Consider the following 19060-nt stretch of genomic DNA (forward strand, 5'->3'; position numbering starts at 1 on the left):
ACCCATGTTTGTCCATGTGGCCTGTGCCTCTTGGTCACTACAATTTCCTTTTGGTTCTTATTTTTGTTTAAAAAAAAATATTTCTTTAGTCTGGTTGAACTGTTGAGTTTTTGAATTTTATTTCTATTACGAATCTATGAGTCTCAACATATTGTGATTAAGTACTTCATGTATTTGATGTTGATAGTTTTACTGAAACAGTGTAAAATTGTAAATTAAAGTTCAATTTGATAAATTTAGACAACACTATTTACATCTTTAAGGTGTTTGTGAAACTTCCTTGTTGTTAGCAAAGCAATCGGCTAGAATATTGGCATTAACAAAGTAAGGGACAACCCCTAGCAACATATTGTTAGAAACCACAAAAGTTTTAATACGACCAGGGATGCCTAATTCGGGAGGGACTTCACCAATTAGTTGGTTCTTGTCAAGTTTAAGGACATTTAGATAACTGCAATTAACAAAGTTCTTCAGGATTCCACCAGAAAATCTGTTGATTGAAAGGTTGGAGCTTGTGAGAGACGGGACTAACTCTGCTATGTCAAATAGGAGGGGTCTTGAAAGTACATTATTCGAGAGGTCTAAACCTGTTAGACTTGTGCAATTTTTAATGCCCCAGGCGAATTGGCCCCTGAGCCCCATGTCACTGAGCCTAAGATTTAAGACCTTATTCTTATGAGGGTACCAGCATTCGACCCCAACAAATTTACAAATGAAACTTCAACCTTGTCGTTGAAGCTCCATCAATATTTAGGGTAGTTGTAAGGGTTTTCAAGTGAATGTTTAATTGATTTCTAGTAGTCACTAAGAGGGATGGCCATGGGTAGGGTATGGATCGGGTATACCCATACCCTAACGTTTACCCATGGATACCCGAATATCAATACCCATTAGTATCCATACCTGAATCTTACCCGGATATATTATCTATGGATATCCATACCCTACCCGAAACCCGAAACCCATTTAATTTTTTTTTTTTTTAAATCCAAAACATTTTAACTTAAAAACTAACCAATAGTTTTATCACCCCTCCACGAATATTTTTTCCCACTCTTTGGTCTGTTATTGTATATATATATTATCTCCTCAACCAAACAGAAACTTAGCTCCACCTCAGTCGTTAAAACAAAATCCAAAAGTAAAATCAAAACACAAAATTTTCTGAGCAAGCAAACAAAGACTATAAGAGAGAGAGAGAGACCGTGGAGAAGGTCGTAAACGAGATCAGAGATTTGGAGGAAGGTAGGGACGGAAACGACAGCGTTGGGAGTGATACCATTGCAGCGTGGAGACATGGTGGAGATGAGAGAGATTAGCTAGTCTAACCAAGGTGGAGTAGCGTGATTTCGTTCTTCTTGATGATTCGCCTCCGACGCCATTGCCGGAGCCANTTTTTTTTTTTTTTTTTTTTTTTTTTTTTTTTTTTTTTTAATACGGGTCGGGTTTGGATAATATCCATACCCTACCCGAAAAATTCGGGTAATATCCATACCCTACCCGGTTAAGCTTTACCCATGAAGAATCGGCTATTACCCGAAACATTTGGATTGGGTAGGGTTGGATATCCATTTCCCAATAGGTATAACCATCCCTAACTAAGCCTATGCCTATGTCAAGAATATTAAAAAATGAGCAAGCAAATTTGTGAAAAATAGCAAAGAGGGCAGACCTAGGATTTCAAGCTAGGGGACCAAAGTATAAGAAGAAAAAAAAAAATCCAAATAGGTATCCACATAGTACTAATAACTAACCATCAACCATGATCAATACACAAAATCATTGTTTCTTAATATATAAAAATGCAATTATCTACCAAAAAAAAAAAAAAACACATAATAATATTATTTCTTAAAAGCATCAGTCGATGCAAAAAAAATATTTTCACAGACCAACACTTACTTTTGCTACTTTAGAATGTGTTCAGATACCTCTTATTTTGTTAAAACTGAAAAATTATTGTTGAAAATACTGTAGATAAAAGTAAAAGTTAGTTAAAATAGTACAGTAGACCCATGAATAGTGCCAAAAAGTGCAAGGGACCCATGAATAGTAGCAAAAATAAGTTCAATAGTGAAATAATTTTAATTTTTCATTTCAATCCAAACTCACACTTAATGTAACATTTGAAATGTCTCATATAGTAGTTTGTTTGGTATTTGGTGTTCTAAATACTAAATATTTAGCATTTAGAACACGTGCTGCTAGTATTCTAATATTGGGCTAACTATGATTTTTTATTTTTTATTTGAGTAAATTACAAATTACACCAGTAGAGTTTGGGGGTGATTGAATTTTTCATCCTGAAATTTTAGAATTTTGATTTTACCCCCTAACATTTTGGGGTGTTTAAATTTTACACTTTGACGTTTTAGAATTTGGATTTTACCCCCTATATTTTAAGAGTAATTGGATTTTATTTCCTAAAGTTTGAGAGTGTTTGGATTTTACACCCCTAAAGTTTCAAAATTTTGGTATATAAAATCCAAACACTTCCGAATTTTATGGAGTAAAATCCAAAGTTTGAAACTTCATAGGGTAAAATCCAAAGTTTAAAACTACAAGGCATAAAATCTAAACACTCTCAAATCTTAGGGTGCTATTTGCAATTTACAATTTTTATTTTAAAGTTTTGATTTTGTTAAGATTTTTGAGTTGAGTAATTGCTAATTGAAACAAAATCCTTTCCAGGAAATTTCAGATTGGAAAATAAATCATTTCCATTAATACTTGGAGCTTCAAAGAATATATGAAAATTGAAGCCAAGTCTAAACTGTTGTATAAGTAATGAGGGTTTTTAATTGCCGTGTACAAAAGTGGTAGCTGAGTCTAATTTTCCAAGTCATTGCACCGTCAAGAACGCTCGTTGAGACTCCAGAGCATGGAACACGAAGTCAATAAACAATGCAGTCAAATTAATGCAAGTAAACGAAATTTCTCTGAGCTTGTCCAACAATCTATTGGTTTTGCGCAATTTGGGTGGAGGATATATCCCCACAAATTGTTTTCTTTTGTTCCTATTCGTATTTATCCTCAAAGTTTTTAATCAACAGATCTTTGTAGGCAGAGTTTAGTTTATTGAAAAGGGGTTTTATGTTCAAATCATTTTTGTGATTTATAATGTCGAAAAAATCTTATTGATATATTTATTGATAGATCACACAAATTTATTAGGAATTCCATACACAAGAAGATAATTTATTAAAAAAAAAAAAAAAAAAAAGTTGTATCCAGTGCACAAAGCAATAATTAAATGCCAAGCACAACGTTTTGGCAAATGGAAAACCAATGAAGAATTCCTTCAAAGAAAAACCACTCCAGTATCTGATTGCATAAAAAATTCACTGGAAGAACCAATTACAATAGTCTACTTGAAAAACATTTATACAACTAGTCTCTCTTTTTAACCCCAACAAATGTCCGGTTTCCCCTTCCCACTGCAGTGGCTCCAAAACCCCTAGAATCCTTTTTTTTTTTTCTTATTTCAGGGGATAAAGATAACAAAAAGACAGTGAAGGGCAGAAAAAATATTACATTAAGAAAACGTAACCCAAATAATGTTTGGGACAGCAAATATGTTACATATATTTCGAAATGTGAAAGCTACACTTTGTATTTCATTCTTCAATTGGTCTGTGCAATTTCTAGCTCAACAATTTCATTTGAGCTACTTGCAATAGCTATTTCAGATTGCATCAATATCTCAGAGTCATTTGTGATGTCATATTTCTCCCCAAAAGTACTTAGTGTGTTAATTTCAATTGAGCTACTTGCAATAGCAATTTCAAGTTGCATCAATATCTCAGAGTCATTTGTGATGCCATCTCTCTCCCCAAAAGTACTTATTGTATTGTACAATTCAAGCATTGTTGGCCTTTGACTAGGGAAGGGGTTAAGGCAAGTACATGCAATTCTAAGAGCATTCCCATCAGCTGTTCTATAAAAAATGCCATTTTAACACATCAAACACCTACTTTATCATTTTAGCATATCATTTTACAATACTTCATTTATCAGATGTTCTATTTTTTCATTCTATATATTAAAATAATATTTACTAACATTAAAATAATATATTATCTCAAATCTCAGTCAATATACAATCACCAAAGACTCAGTGACAGTTGCCACCAACCAACCAACAACCACCGCTACAACCACCACCAACAGCCCATCAACCGCCACAAACTACACCCACAATCACCGGATCCTCCAACAAATTTCAAATCCAAAAACCTCAACAAAAGAGAAAAAAAAACTCAACCAATCAAAAAAATAAAGAATAAAATGTCGACCCAAACTGAACCAACGATCAGTGACGGCTGTGGAGGTCGGCGACGTGATTAGCGGTGAGGACTGGCGAGATCAGCGGTGACGACTGGCGAGATCGCGACGAGGATGGCGAGATCGCGGCGAGGATGGCGAGATCGGTGACGATGACTGGCGAGATCGCGGCGAGGATGGCGTGCCTGGGCGATCTGTCTTTCGACGTGTTGAGATCGGCGTGGCGAGACCGGTGATGGCGAGGTCGGTGTGGCAAGCTCGGTGATGGCAAGTCGGAATGGCCAAACGGCGATGAGAATGTCAGACGGGGAGAGAGAGAGATGGGTTGCAGACGGAGAGAGAGAGAGATGGGTGAGATGGGAGAGAGCATCTGACTGGAGGAGAGAGAAGAAAGGAATAAAATAAGCCAAACAGTGTTTGGCATTTCTCTCCGTACGCTCTCAAATATGAGAGCGTACTGTAGCGCGTTCCAAATTTTTGGAACATCTAGCATACCTGATGAGCCTTTGTTTTTGTGTTTGATGTGTTAAATGTGCCAAATTTTTAGCATTTGGCACATTTAAGAGACCTGATGAGAGTGCTCTAAGTAACTCAAAGATTTCACCATCAAATCCTCTACCAATCAAAGAATTATCAATGACACTATAAATATTAGATGAATTGCTCAAAAGGTGAGTTATCCAATCAAACAAACTCCCATTAAAACTGTATGAAAAACTGTTGATTTCAGTGGGTTCCTTTGTTGTAATTAGCTCAAGAAGTAGAATTCCAAAGTCATAGACATCCTTTTTAACAAAACCCAACTCCCATACCCCACTGTCTACAAAAGAGCTAATTCTTGCGTCGATTACATTTGAATTCATGAACATTAAGCCTCCAGAACTTGATATTTTTGCCCCCCAAAAATTTGATATCTTGGGCTCAAAATTCTAATCTAATAAGATAGAGTTTGAACCCAAGTTGAGATGGACCACTCGGAAATCATACTTATGGTGAAGCCATGATAGGCCTCTTGCTATACCAATCGCAATTTTAGTCCTTAAAGGCCATTCCAATATCTTATCCTTGTGTTCTCCTTCTCCTACATGTAGCCAATCATAAAGGTTGCCATGCAATATATATTTGTACACTAGAAGTTTCTCGTTCTGTTCGCTACAATATCCTAGGAGGGGAACTAGGTTATCATGTCTCAATATACCCAAAGCTGATAGCTCAGATAAGAATTGTGTCTCATGAGATTGACAATTAGTTAACCTCTTAACCGCAAGAGGCCAGCAATTTGGAATCATTGCCTTGTACATCATCCCAATCTTTCCCAATCCAATGACCTTGTGTATGTTGAAATTGCCAGTCGCCTGGCTAATTTCTGTAAAGCTCATTCTAATCACCGTTCTTTCCATCTGAGACATCTGTGGATCAAATCATTTGCCATTTTGCATTAGTGCTAATCAAAATTTATAAATAAATTAAAAAAAAATTTAACATAGATGTTTCTTTTAAGTGGTTGTACGAAGTGCCTACTCATGAAAAATTGGGGAGAAAGTATCTCATTGGAGATCATTTCATGGAGGTGATATATTGTATAATAGTTGCATACAATACACCTCTAACATACAAATGGGTCCCAATCTTGTGGGATCTATGCCCATGTGAGAGGGGCATTATTTGCAAATATTAAACAAGTAATAAATCTCATCTCATGAGGCACCCCTCTTGTATTTGGTTTTTCCCTAAATATCTGTGGCACCCAAATGTGAGAGGGGCTCTCCTAACAAAATTTTTCAAAGGGAGAGAAGCAGAGAGTAAGGATGACCATTTAATGTTGAAACGTATGGATCACGAATATGTAAGTAAAGCTCTCTCTGTGGCAGTCTAAGAGGGCTTTGATGTTTTTAACATTGTTTTGGATTGAAACTAGGATACAAATATATTTGTCGTTTTTTCTTTTTGAAAATAGTCTTTTGCAATCATGTATTGGACAAAAGAAACATAAATTAGAAACAAACAGGATCTAAGAGAGGTTACCATCATATTCCTGCTTCTTTCATCAGTAAAACACCATCGGGCTCCTCCGGCTCCAATCACTGCTTTCTTTATTTTCTTGTTCTTCTTGGTTGTCGCCTTTTTCATAAGAAATCTTAGCGTATTACGGAACATAACAACTGCCACCGAGACCATAGCAATACTCCAGCCTACCACAAATCCTTCTTTGAATAGAACAATAAACTTCTTAGTAGAAGGCAAGCAAGGTTCCAATGGAGCACCACAAAGTCCCAGATTATTTGCATAACTCTCTGAGGGAATTTTATGACAGGAAAACACAGGCACAGGCCCTGACAAGAGATTGTTAGCAACACTAAACTTGTCAAGACTCCGAAGCTCGTTAATTTTTGGAGGAATAAGTCCCGTTAGCCGGTTGTTGTCAAGTCTAAGGACATTTAGACTATGGCAATTCACTACGCTCTTTGGGATTTCACCAGTAAAGTTGTTGGAGGAGAGATCAAGGAATTTCAGAGACGGAAGGAAGTCAAATATATCAGAAGGGATGGTGCCTGAAAGCTCGTTACCTGACAGGTCGAGATGCGTCAAAAATGAGCAGTTTTTGATTTCTCGAGGGAAGTTGCCCTTAAGCTCTTTGCTCCTGAGATCGATATTTGATATTCTTCTTTCAACAGCGGAGTCAGGCATCTCGCAGTGGACCCCAACAAAATTACAGAAGAAACCTTCTTCGCGGTTGCTGAAGTCCCATGAATGTTTGAAGTGGTTGTGAGGGTCTTGTATTGACTCTTTAATGGACCTCAAGCAGTACATATCACTCTCATGGCCATTGCTCATTTCAAGAATGTACAGAAATGACCAAGTAAATATGTGAACTAGAGCTATGGCGAGTCTGGTACCATGAGCCATTTGCTTGTGAGTGTTTATGATCAAGAAAGCTCAGGTGTAGTCGGTGTAGAAAGCCATACATACATACATATATATATAATTATTAATGATTACTGTATACAGATTTGTTTACTAACTTCGTTCTCCATTCCCAGAGTTTCTAGAGTTCTTTTTACGTTAACCGTGTAAAAATTCCAGGCATGGAAAAAGAAGTCAATAAACAAATCAGTCAAGGGTGACTTTGGTTCTCATTTCCAAGGGTCGTAAAGTTTGGCCGGTTTGGTTCTGCTTTTCAAGGTTGTTAAAGTACCTTTGGGAGTTTAAAGGATGCCCTCTCCCTATAGACTAGATAATGTCCCGTGCAATAAGCTAATCATTTGCAAATTTATATGAATTTATTTTTATGTTTTTTTAAGATTTATTTATAATACTTATTTTGTTATATAATATTTGTATTTTTTCATAATATTGTTTAATGCTTTTATATTCTATTTTATATATTCTTTGAGCCTCTTAACCCATAAGATCTATCTCAAGGAACAACACCTAAAGTATTGTATTTAAGTTTTGTCTTTACAAGAAAAGATTCCACAAAAAATTCAATAGCTTCAAGCTAAGTGTTGATTCTGGTCTGGAATGGTTACTTTAAATGGCCCTTGAAGTCTTGGTTTTGGTGTTATTTAGGATTTATGGTCTTTGGTTACAACTCTATTGGTTTTGGTTTTTAATTATTTATTATTTGGGGCTCGACACCTTCTCGACAACTATCTCGACAGTTGCATCTATCGAGCTTAAGAAAGCTATTCAAACCTGTAAGCTCGACACCTGCTCAACACCTTCTCGACACCTCTTATCTGTCGAGATTTAAGAAATTCAGAATTCTGATTTGATTTCTTGGGATCCGTGAATGTGTCTTTGGGCCTTCTTTCTCCTAACTCTAGACATATAAAAGGATTTTTTTAGGCCGTCAAAGTGTTCACAAGTTGCACAAGTATTGAGAAAACTCTGTTGAAGCAAATTGTGACTAGAGACGAAGTTTTTGCCCTAGTTCATCTCTTCTAAAAAAGTTGCTGTGTATTTGCACCTTTAGGTTTTGTGACCAAGTATCTTCTTGATCTTCATCATGTAGGATGAACTGAAGAACTTTGCAGCCAACCTCTCTTTTAGTTGGTGTTTGAAGTCGCATACTAGGATCCGCACATTGGTTAGTCACGTACTTGGGAGCCGTGCATCAAAAGGAGGAACTGTCACTACAGAACAAGTCCAATTGGGTATTGGGTAAGGGTTCAATTGTAAGTTGGAAAGGTACTTGGGATTACTTTATTTGTAACTGCTTGTTGTGATAATAGTGGAGTTTCGGGAGTGGTGACTTGAAATTCACTCGGTGGGGTTTTTGCCGTAAGGGTTTTCTCAATTCGTAAACAAATCACCGTATCATTTAATTTCTACTACATATTTAGTTTATTGGTGATTTGTTTATGCTTCTACGCATTTGCATGATAAATTGATTAATATAACTTGGCTAATTAATTAATTGATTTAATCAGAAGGGGTCATTCAGTTTGTGGCCTATCAAGTGGTATCAGAGCAGGCACACTATGATTAGGTTTAATCTTTGCTGCGTTGATCCATTGACCCCTGTTTGTCATGGATAGAAGATAATCATTAATCATACCTCCTTTATTTGATGGCACTAACTATGCATACTAGAAAGTATGCATGAGAGCTTTTTTGCAGCCTTTAGATGAAAAAGTGTGGCAAGTTGTAGAGATTGGCTAGACTAAGCCAAAGGAAGCACTGGCTGATTGGGATGAAGCCAAGATCAGCGGCAAACTTCAACAGCAAGGCATTGAATGCGTTGTTCAGTGCGATCACCAATGAGGAGTTCAAGAAGATATCCTCAACTGAAACTGCTAAGGAGGCGTGAACCATCCTTTAGACAACTTATGAAGGAACAAAGGCTGTCAAAGATTCAAAGTTTCAGAGGCTCACTACAAGCTTTGAAGAGATTAAGATGGAGGAGGATGAGTCATTTGATGAGTTTTATGCCAAGCTCAAGGACATAGTGAACTTAGTTTTCAATCTTGGGAAAACTATTCCTAAACCCAAGATTGTGAGGAAAGTGCTCAAATATCTACCGGAGAGATTCCATGTTAAGATCACGGCGATAGAGGAATCAAAGGATATTGGCAAGATTCCTTTGACTAAGTTGGTTGGAAACTTGCAGACTTATGAGCTAGGGTTATATAGGATTGGCAAGTCGAGTAAAGGCAAGAGCATAGCCTTGAAGGGAAAGAGCAGTGATATAGATGAGTCTTCTGATGATGAAGATTCAAAGATGAAGTCCTACATTACAAGGTAGTTCAAGAAGTTTATGAAAGATGCCAATGGAAGGAGCTTCGACAAGGACCGCAGATAATCCAGTTCCTTTCAGTCTAAGGGGCAAGACAAAGGGAAAAAGGATACTAAGGATAGCGGTCAGTACACTGTTCCTGCAAGACTAAAGTGCTTTGGATGTCATGGATTTGGTCACATGAAGCATGAATGCCCCACATATCTTAAGAGCATTGGGAAGAGTAAGGCATTTGCTGCAACCTTAAGTGACACTGAGTCTGAAGATGATTCCGACATGAGGATGACGAAATCTAAAATGCCTTCACTGCCACAGTCAATCCTACTGAAGGAATTGTTGATGAAGTGGAAGAAGAAGAAGATTTGGTGGATTCTAAGTGTGAGAAGATGGATGATCAAGATGATATCCATTCAGCTTATGAGAAACTATACAAGTTCTCTGAGAAGCACGAGAAACTGTATAAGCTGGCCACCAAGAAGCTCAGTGATGTGGAACTTGATTGTGAAGAACTTTCCACAAAGTTTTGACGAAGCAAATCAAACAATTGGTGCACTGAGGTTTGAGAACAATTTTTTGGCTGAGAAGACCAAGAAGCTTGAAGCGGAGCTATTTCAAGTTAGAGCCCAATTGGAGAGGACTTCAAGTGCAAAGCTTGATGAGATGCTCAGCAATCAGAAATCTATTTCAGATTGAACAGGTTTAGGGTATGGTCTTTCTTCCTCTGATACTGTTTCTACTAGTGCTACTGTTTTTGTTTCTCCTGCTAATAATACTGAAATTAAAAACACTAATATTAAAACTAAATTAGCTAGTGAGAACCTAAAGAATGGTAAATCTATCTTAGGAGCACCCCCTAAGTAGGATAAGAAAGATGTTAAAAACCCTAAGACTAAGAAGGTTTGATGGTGGTGGGAAGCTAGTATAACGGAGGTAGTGACCTCTCGGATTCCTCTTTCTCTCTCTTTCAAATGTTTTGTTAGTCTTAGGTCTTTTATATTGATAATATTTTTTATATTGGCAATATATGGTAAAAATAATGTGTTTTATTTAATAATCCACAATATTTTTGTGTCTCTCTATCTCTCTCGAATGCCTTATCTGGATAGTTATTACTATTATTTATTTATTTATTTCTTTTTTTAAAAATACTAAAACAGTGGGTATGCTAATTAAAAGACATAATGAATAGAGAAAGGTGTGGTGTAAGTTTAGTCAATTAATGAGATAATAGTAAAATAAATTAATGTGAACTTTTGAGTAACATTATATTAAAATAAATATAAAAAAAATAAAAACCTAAATGAAAGAAGTAAAAAAATCAAGGAAGTCAATACTGTACCGAAGGCTATACCGGTTTGGCCATCGATACGATATATTTCGGATACCGGTCAATACCGGTGTATCGTTTCGGGTTTACCGCAATTTTATATATTTAATATATGTATATATATATACACACACACACACTCACATAAACACATCCACACAGACAAATCAACACAGAGATACATAAACACACCCAATGTTTTTGTAATTGAGCAAAATTTTGTAATACTAAAATTATTTATAAGAAAAGTATTATTGCACACATAGTATTACACATAACCGTACACTAACATTCACTATTCTATTTTCAAATAAAGCCAAAAAATTAAAGTGAGTTTGTAGTTATCTCAATGCTTCATTATAATATTACACATGTTACTATTATTAAATATAATTTAACATAAACAAACATATAAGTACGATAATGAACAAAAACAAATAACAATACATTGTTATCAAAACTAAGAATAATATAAAATAGTAAAACATTAAAAGTGAAGTATAATAAAATATAAAATAAAATGTATTCTCAAAATAATAAAAAAATACTACATGTGAGCTGTAAACCACAAGTATTGTTTGACATTGTGTATTCAGATATTTCACTTATGAGCAAATTGTGTTGTCTCATCAAATACCAAGCTTTTACATTTCTCTATCTTTCTTCTTTTACATTTAATCCTCTCCTTTCTTTCACCCGTCATTGCAGCTTCAGTGCCCCTTTCTTTTTCTTTTTCTTTTTCCTTCCTTTCTTTACATCTATTGCTTCTTCTTTCTTTCTTTCTCTTCTTTTTTCATCTCTTTACACTGATGCTTTTGTGGGTTTTATTGTACTTTTTTATGGGTCTATTTGTTTTTGAATTAGTGGGTTTTGTTTGGGCTTATGCAGATGAGGGAGAGACGGCGGCCAGATTTTTGTTCATGGGTTGTGTGTTTGTGTGGTGGTTGGGTTGTGTGAGTTGGGTTTTTAAAGGTTGGGATCGTTGGGTTTGGGTTGTCGGTAGTGGTAGAAGGCGGAGTGGCTCTGGCTCCGGCCAAGTGTAGCAGCTTTGGGTAAGTTCTGAAAATTCCTGAAAATTTTTCTTTGGGATTTCTCTATCTGATTCTTTACCTAGTATCCATTTACCGACCGAAACAGCCGAATTTCACCGGTACGGCTGGTACGAGGCCGGTACGGCCGGTATTTTTTCTGGTACGAAATAAGGGGGTAATCTGTACCGGTGCACTAGTCGGTATGGTATATTCCGGCCGGTACAGTATGGAGTTGACTACCTTGAAAAAAATGTTAAATGCAAAATTAGAACACTACTAATTGACAGGGTCTCATGCACTCTAGCATGAAGTCTCCGTTTATATATATATATATATATATATTGATGAGTAAAAGAGTGAGACTCACTCACTTATACACAAATCACCCTAATACACACACTTCATCACATATGGACATGGCCAGGCAAAGAAAAGAAACAAGCAGTACGTGTTAGGACATATGTAGTTCACTCATTAAGAACATATATCATTCTTTTATCTAATTGGCTAATCCTTTTGACAAAATTCACTCTACTTGTAATTTGGTAGTTCTAGGTGTGTTTAATACTTCAAGAAACAAGGTTTCAAGATCAAGTGTTGAAGTCATCAAGTCTGTCCAAGAAAAACAAGCTAATAGTGTAATTTCATTAAATATATATATATATATATATATTGATGAGTAAAAGAGTGAGACTCACTCACTTATACACAAATCACCCTAATACACACACTTCATCACATATGGACATGGCCAGGCAAAGAAAAGAAACAAGCAGTACGTGTTAGGACATATGTAGTTCACTCATTAAGAACATATATCATTCTTTTATCTAATTGGCTAATCCTTTTGACAAAATTCACTCTACTTGTAATTTGGTAGTTCTAGGTGTGTTTAATACTTCAAGAAACAAGGTTTCAAGATCAAGTGTTGAAGTCATCAAGTCTGTCCAAGAAAAACAAGCTAATAGTGTAATTTCATTAAGGCTCGACACCTTCTCGACAACTATCTCGACAGTTGCATCTATCGAGCTTAAGAAAGCTATTCAAACCTGTAAGCTCGACACCTGCTCAACACCTTCTCGACACCTCTTATCTGTCGAGATTTAAGAAATTCAGAATTCTGATTTGATTTCTTGGGATCCGTGAATGTGTCTTTGGGCCTTCTTTTCTCCTAACTCTAGACATATAAAAGGATTTTTTTTAGGGCCGTCAAAGTGTTCACAAGTTGCACAAGTATTGAGAAAACTCTGTTGAAGCAAATTGTGACTAGAGACGAAGTTTTTGCCCTAGTTCATCTCTTCTAAAAAAGTTGCTGTGTATTTGCACCTTTAGGTTTTGTGACCAAGTATCTTCTTGATCTTCATCATGTAGGATGAACTGAAGAACTTTGCAGCCAACCTCTCTTTTAGTTGGTGTTTGAAGTCGCATACTAGGATCCGCACATTGGTTAGTCACGTACTTGGGAGCCGTGCATCAAAAGGAGGAACTGTCACTACAGAACAAGTCCAATTGGGTATTGGGGTAAGGGTTCAATTGTAAGTTGGAAAGGTACTTGGGATTACTTTATTTGTAACTGCTTGTTGTGATAATAGTGGAGTTTCGGGAGTGGTGACTTGAAATTCACTCGGTGGGGTTTTTGCCGTAAGGGTTTTCTCAATTCGTAAACAAATCACCGTATCATTTAATTTCTACTACATATTTAGTTTATTGGTGATTTGTTTATGCTTCTACGCATTTGCATGATAAATTGATTAATAATAACTTGGCTAATTAATTAATTGATTTAATCAGAAGGGGTCATTCAGTTTGTGGCCTATCAAGTGGTATCAGAGCAGGCACACTATGATTAGGTTTAATCTTTGCTGCGTTGATCCATTGACCCCTGTTTGTCATGGATAGAAGATAATCATTAATCATACCTCCTTTATTTGATGGCACTAACTATGCATACTAGAAAGTATGCATGAGAGCTTTTTTGCAGCCTTTAGATGAAAAAGTGTGGCAAGTTGTAGAGATTGGCTAGACTAAGCCAAAGGAAGCACTGGCTGATTGGGATGAAGCCAAGATCAGCGGCAAACTTCAACAGCAAGGCATTGAATGCGTTGTTCAGTGCGATCACCAATGAGGAGTTCAAGAAGATATCCTCAACTGAAACTGCTAAGGAGGCGTGAACCATCCTTTAGACAACTTATGAAGGAACAAAGGCTGTCAAAGATTCAAAGTTTCAGAGGCTCACTACAAGCTTTGAAGAGATTAAGATGGAGGAGGATGAGTCATTTGATGAGTTTTATGCCAAGCTCAAGGACATAGTGAACTTAGTTTTCAATCTTGGGAAAACTATTCCTAAACCCAAGATTGTGAGGAAAGTGCTCAAATATCTACCGGAGAGATTCCATGTTAAGATCACGGCGATAGAGGAATCAAAGGATATTGGCAAGATTCCTTTGACTAAGTTGGTTGGAAACTTGCAGACTTATGAGCTAGGGTTATATAGGATTGGCAAGTCGAGTAAAGGCAAGAGCATAGCCTTGAAGGGAAAGAGCAGTGATATAGATGAGTCTTCTGATGATGAAGATTCAAAGATGAAGTCCTACATTACAAGGTAGTTCAAGAAGTTTATGAAAGATGCCAATGGAAGGAGCTTCGACAAGGACCGCAGATAATCCAGTTCCTTTCAGTCTAAGGGGCAAGACAAAGGGAAAAAGGATACTAAGGATAGCGGTCAGTACACTGTTCCTGCAAGACTAAAGTGCTTTGGATGTCATGGATTTGGTCACATGAAGCATGAATGCCCCACATATCTTAAGAGCATTGGGAAGAGTAAGGCATTTGCTGCAACCTTAAGTGACACTGAGTCTGAAGATGATTCCGACAATGAGGATGACGAAATCTAAAATGCCTTCACTGCCACAGTCAATCCTACTGAAGGAATTGTTGATGAAGTGGAAGAAGAAGAAGATTTGGTGGATTCTAAGTGTGAGAAGATGGATGATCAAGATGATATCCATTCAGCTTATGAGAAACTATACAAGTTCTCTGAGAAGCACGAGAAACTGTATAAGCTGGCCACCAAGAAGCTCAGTGATGTGGAACTTGATTGTGAAGAACTTTCCACAAAGTTTTGACGAAGCAAATCAAACAATTGGTGCACTGAGGTTTGAGAACAATTTTTTGGCTGAGAAGACCAAGAAGCTTGAAGCGGAGCTATTTCAAGTTAGAGCCCAATTGGAGAGGACTTCAAGTGCAAAGCTTGATGAGATGCTCAGCAATCAGAAATCTATTTCAGATTGAACAGGTTTAGGGTATGGTCTTTCTTCCTCTGATACTGTTTCTACTAGTGCTACTGTTTTTGTTTCTCCTGCTAATAATACTGAAATTAAAAACACTAATATTAAAACTAAATTAGCTAGTGAGAACCTAAAGAATGGTAAATCTATCTTAGGAGCACCCCCTAAGTAGGATAAGAAAGATGTTAAAAACCCTAAGACTAAGAAGGTTAACTCTCAAAAGCCTAAATAGAAAAAGCAGCATCTTTGTCATCATTGTGGAGCTGCCAAGACTCCGAAGAAGCAACACTAAACTTGTCAAGACTCCGAAGCTCGTTAATTTTTGGAGGAATAAGTCCCGTTAGCCGGTTGTTGTCAAGTCTAAGGACATTTAGACTATGGCAATTCACTACGCTCTTTGGGATTTCACCAGTAAAGTTGTTGGAGGAGAGATCAAGGAATTTCAGAGACGGAAGGAAGTCAAATATATCAGAAGGGATGGTGCCTGAAAGCTCGTTACCTGACAGGTCGAGATGCGTCAAAAATGAGCAGTTTTTGATTTCTCGAGGGAAGTTGCCCTTAAGCTCTTTGCTCCTGAGATCGATATTTGATATTCTTCTTTCAACAGCGGAGTCAGGCATCTCGCAGTGGACCCCAACAAAATTACAGAAGAAACCTTCTTCGCGGTTGCTGAAGTCCCATGAATGTTTGAAGTGGTTGTGAGGGTCTTGTATTGACTCTTTAATGGACCTCAAGCAGTACATATCACTCTCATGGCCATTGCTCATTTCAAGAATGTACAGAAATGACCAAGTAAATATGTGAACTAGAGCTATGGCGAGTCTGGTACCATGAGCCATTTGCTTGTGAGTGTTTATGATCAAGAAAGCTCAGGTGTAGTCGGTGTAGAAAGCCATACATACATACATATATATATAATTATTAATGATTACTGTATACAGATTTGTTTACTAACTTCGTTCTCCATTCCCAGAGTTTCTAGAGTTCTTTTTACGTTAACCGTGTAAAAATTCCAGGCATGGAAAAAGAAGTCAATAAACAAATCAGTCAAGGGTGACTTTGGTTCTCATTTCCAAGGGTCGTAAAGTTTGGCCGGTTTGGTTCTGCTTTTCAAGGTTGTTAAAGTACCTTTGGGAGTTTAAAGGATGCCCTCTCCCTATAGACTAGATAATGTCCCGTGCAATAAGCTAATCATTTGCAAATTTATATGAATTTATTTTTATGTTTTTTTAAGATTTATTTATAATACTTATTTTGTTATATAATATTTGTATTTTTTCATAATATTGTTTAATGCTTTTATATTCTATTTTATATATTCTTTGAGCCTCTTAACCCATAAGATCTATCTCAAGGAACAACACCTAAAGTATTGTATTTAAGTTTTGTCTTTACAAGAAAAGATTCCACAAAAAATTCAATAGCTTCAAGCTAAGTGTTGATTCTGGTCTGGAATGGTTACTTTAAATGGCCCTTGAAGTCTTGGTTTTGGTGTTATTTAGGATTTATGGTCTTTGGTTACAACTCTATTGGTTTTGGTTTTTAATTATTTATTATTTGGGTTTTTTGGCCTTTGACTCCCGATTTTATATATACTAGTCATATACCCATGCAACACATGAGAATATCTAATTATTTTTGAAATGTGGTGTAATATATAATATATTTTCTAAACTTTATTGTAGATTATTTTTTCATTAAAAATTAAACAATTTCTAAAAGTAATTTCCATCTTTCAATTTTTACAAATATGTAATTTTATAACTTTTTGTTCTTTTTGATTGATATCATTTACTTGAATAATTAAAGTACCTACTAAGTCAAAATTGCTCATATTTTCAATCATCAATTTGGAAGTTGGTAGGTCAGTGACACTTTGAAAATTAATCAAATCAAATGCATCAATTTTCTTGGTACAATAAACTTGAACTTAAGAATGAAAATATGAGTAGTGTTGACTTGCTAGATTGTGAAAAATAAATTAATTTTTTAAACCTCCAATACTAACTCAATAATAGAAAAAATTTCAAACCAAGGAATTAAAAGAAATTTTAGTGGCATAGCATGCTCTCCTTTATTAGAAAAATTAGAGTTTAAATCTTTGGTGGTCGTAACTATTGAACTAAAAATAAATAGAAATAAAAAAAAAAGAAAAAAAAAAAAGAAAAAAAGAAAAGAAAAGAAGTTCCTAATTCTAATCGATTGAGAGAAAGAACGATTTTGCTCCCTTCTTGCAGGAGCCCTTTAGTTGGCAAGTAGTTAACTTGATCAGCTTCTTTATTAGTTCTCCGCCTCTTGGACATTGCCATCTTCTCAATCCTTTTCTTCTTAATCATGAAAGCCATATAATTGGACAGAAAAAAAGCCATTACTGAACCTACAGAAAACACATAACCAACTAGAAACCCATTTTTGAATGGAAGAATTTCCATATTCGTTTTGGACAAGGTTCTCTGAGCCATTGCATATTTCAAGAATGCCTAGAAATGACAACGCAAATATGTGAAGTAGAGCTATGAGGAGTCTCACATTATGAGCCATTAGCATGTGAGTGTTTGTCATGAAAACTTAGATGTAGAAAGCCATGTAGGTTAAACAGAGAATTCAAAAATGGAAACAAATTCATCTTTAAGGAAATTTTAAATTGGAAAATACTACCTCTATCGAATATTATTTGAAAAATACAATTTTCCAAAGTCTATACTATCTATCAACAATAGGTAAGTAATAATTACCGTGTACAAATAACGTGGTTGATGGGTCTAATTTCCAAGTCATGCACCGTCTACTCTGGTAGAAACTCCAGAGCATAGGAAACGAAACTTGTATTAGCTTGTCCAATAATTGTATTAGTGCACAGAGGAATGAGAAAGGACTTGCAATTTGGTGGAGGATGTCTCAATTGATTTCTTTTGCTCTTTTTCCTTTCCAATTTATCTATTTATGGTGATGTAGGGCCTGTCTGGTTCTGTACTCTTGGGTGTTAAAAGTGCTTTTAGGAGTCTTAATTTTTTTCTTTTAATACAAACTAGTAAGTTGCCCTATACATAGATGATTTTGTGATATTTTATGTAAGACGGTTCTGGATAATGTCATATATATATTATAAAGAAAAAATAAACTATATTAGAGTAACAAAACATATACATTTTTAAATATTATAAATTAGTTTAGTAGTTTCACTGCATATTTGTAGCCTTCTTAAGATAAGATTTTCTTTTTTAAAATCATGAAACAAAAAATAAATGCAAAAGAGTAACGAGGTCATGAAAATTAGCTAATTTGTATTGTATTCACATATTTCATACCATGAAATGAAAGTATGCCCAACTCTTCAATCATCTTCCACTCATCGATAGTGCGATATTAAGACATGGTACGGACAACTATGTATACATATGTTTTATAGATAATTTAAAATTAAATCTTGGTAAAATGTGGTTTTACATTACGTATCAAATATTCTCTCTACTTAAATACTCAAAATAAAAATTATCTAACCAAATTACCTAAACTTAAATCATGTTTAAGCCCCTAATTTAGAGAGAAAAAAGAAAAAAGAAATTACCCGTAGGGGTTTTGACATCTTGATGGTGGTGGGAAGCTAGTATAACGGAGGTAGTGACCTCTCGGATTCCTCTTTCTCTCTCTTTCAAATGTTTTGTTAGTCTTAGGTCTTTTATATTGATAATATTTTTTATATTGGCAATATATGGTAAAAATAATGCGTTTTATTTAATAATCCACAATATTTTTGTGTCTCTCTATCTCTCTCGAATGCCTTATCTAGATAGTTATTACTATTATTTATTTATTTATTTCTTCTTTTTTTTTAATACTAAAACAGTGGGTATGCTAAAAGACATAATGAATAGAGAAAAGTGTGGTGTAA

At 35.7% G+C, this 19060-nt stretch overlaps 2 protein-coding genes and 1 pseudogene across 2 annotated transcripts; all 3 read right to left on the reverse strand.

Moving 5' to 3' along the window:
- Positions 1-258: 258 nt before the first annotated feature.
- On the reverse strand, positions 259-1764 carry LOC136070509 (probably inactive leucine-rich repeat receptor-like protein kinase At5g48380; annotated as a pseudogene).
- A 3449-nt stretch (positions 1765-5213) lies between these two features.
- LOC112033499 (probably inactive leucine-rich repeat receptor-like protein kinase At5g48380) lies at positions 5214-7191 on the reverse strand. The gene is made up of 2 exons (XM_024066274.1): positions 6310-7191; positions 5214-5693 (listed from the first exon to the last, which is right to left on the reverse strand). Exons 1-2 carry the CDS (start codon positions 7189-7191, stop codon positions 5214-5216), a joined length of 1362 nt encoding a protein of 453 aa, XP_023922042.1.
- An 8201-nt stretch (positions 7192-15392) lies between these two features.
- LOC136070510 (inactive LRR receptor-like serine/threonine-protein kinase BIR2) lies at positions 15393-16007 on the reverse strand. The gene has a single exon (XM_065780531.1). It carries the CDS (start codon positions 16005-16007, stop codon positions 15393-15395), a length of 615 nt encoding a protein of 204 aa, XP_065636603.1.
- Between the last annotated feature and the right edge of the window lie 3053 nt (positions 16008-19060).

This window comes from Quercus suber, unplaced genomic scaffold (assembly GCF_002906115.3).
Source record: "Quercus suber isolate HL8 unplaced genomic scaffold, Cork oak 2.0 scaffold_238, whole genome shotgun sequence".
NCBI classification, from domain to species: domain Eukaryota; kingdom Viridiplantae; phylum Streptophyta; class Magnoliopsida; order Fagales; family Fagaceae; genus Quercus; species Quercus suber.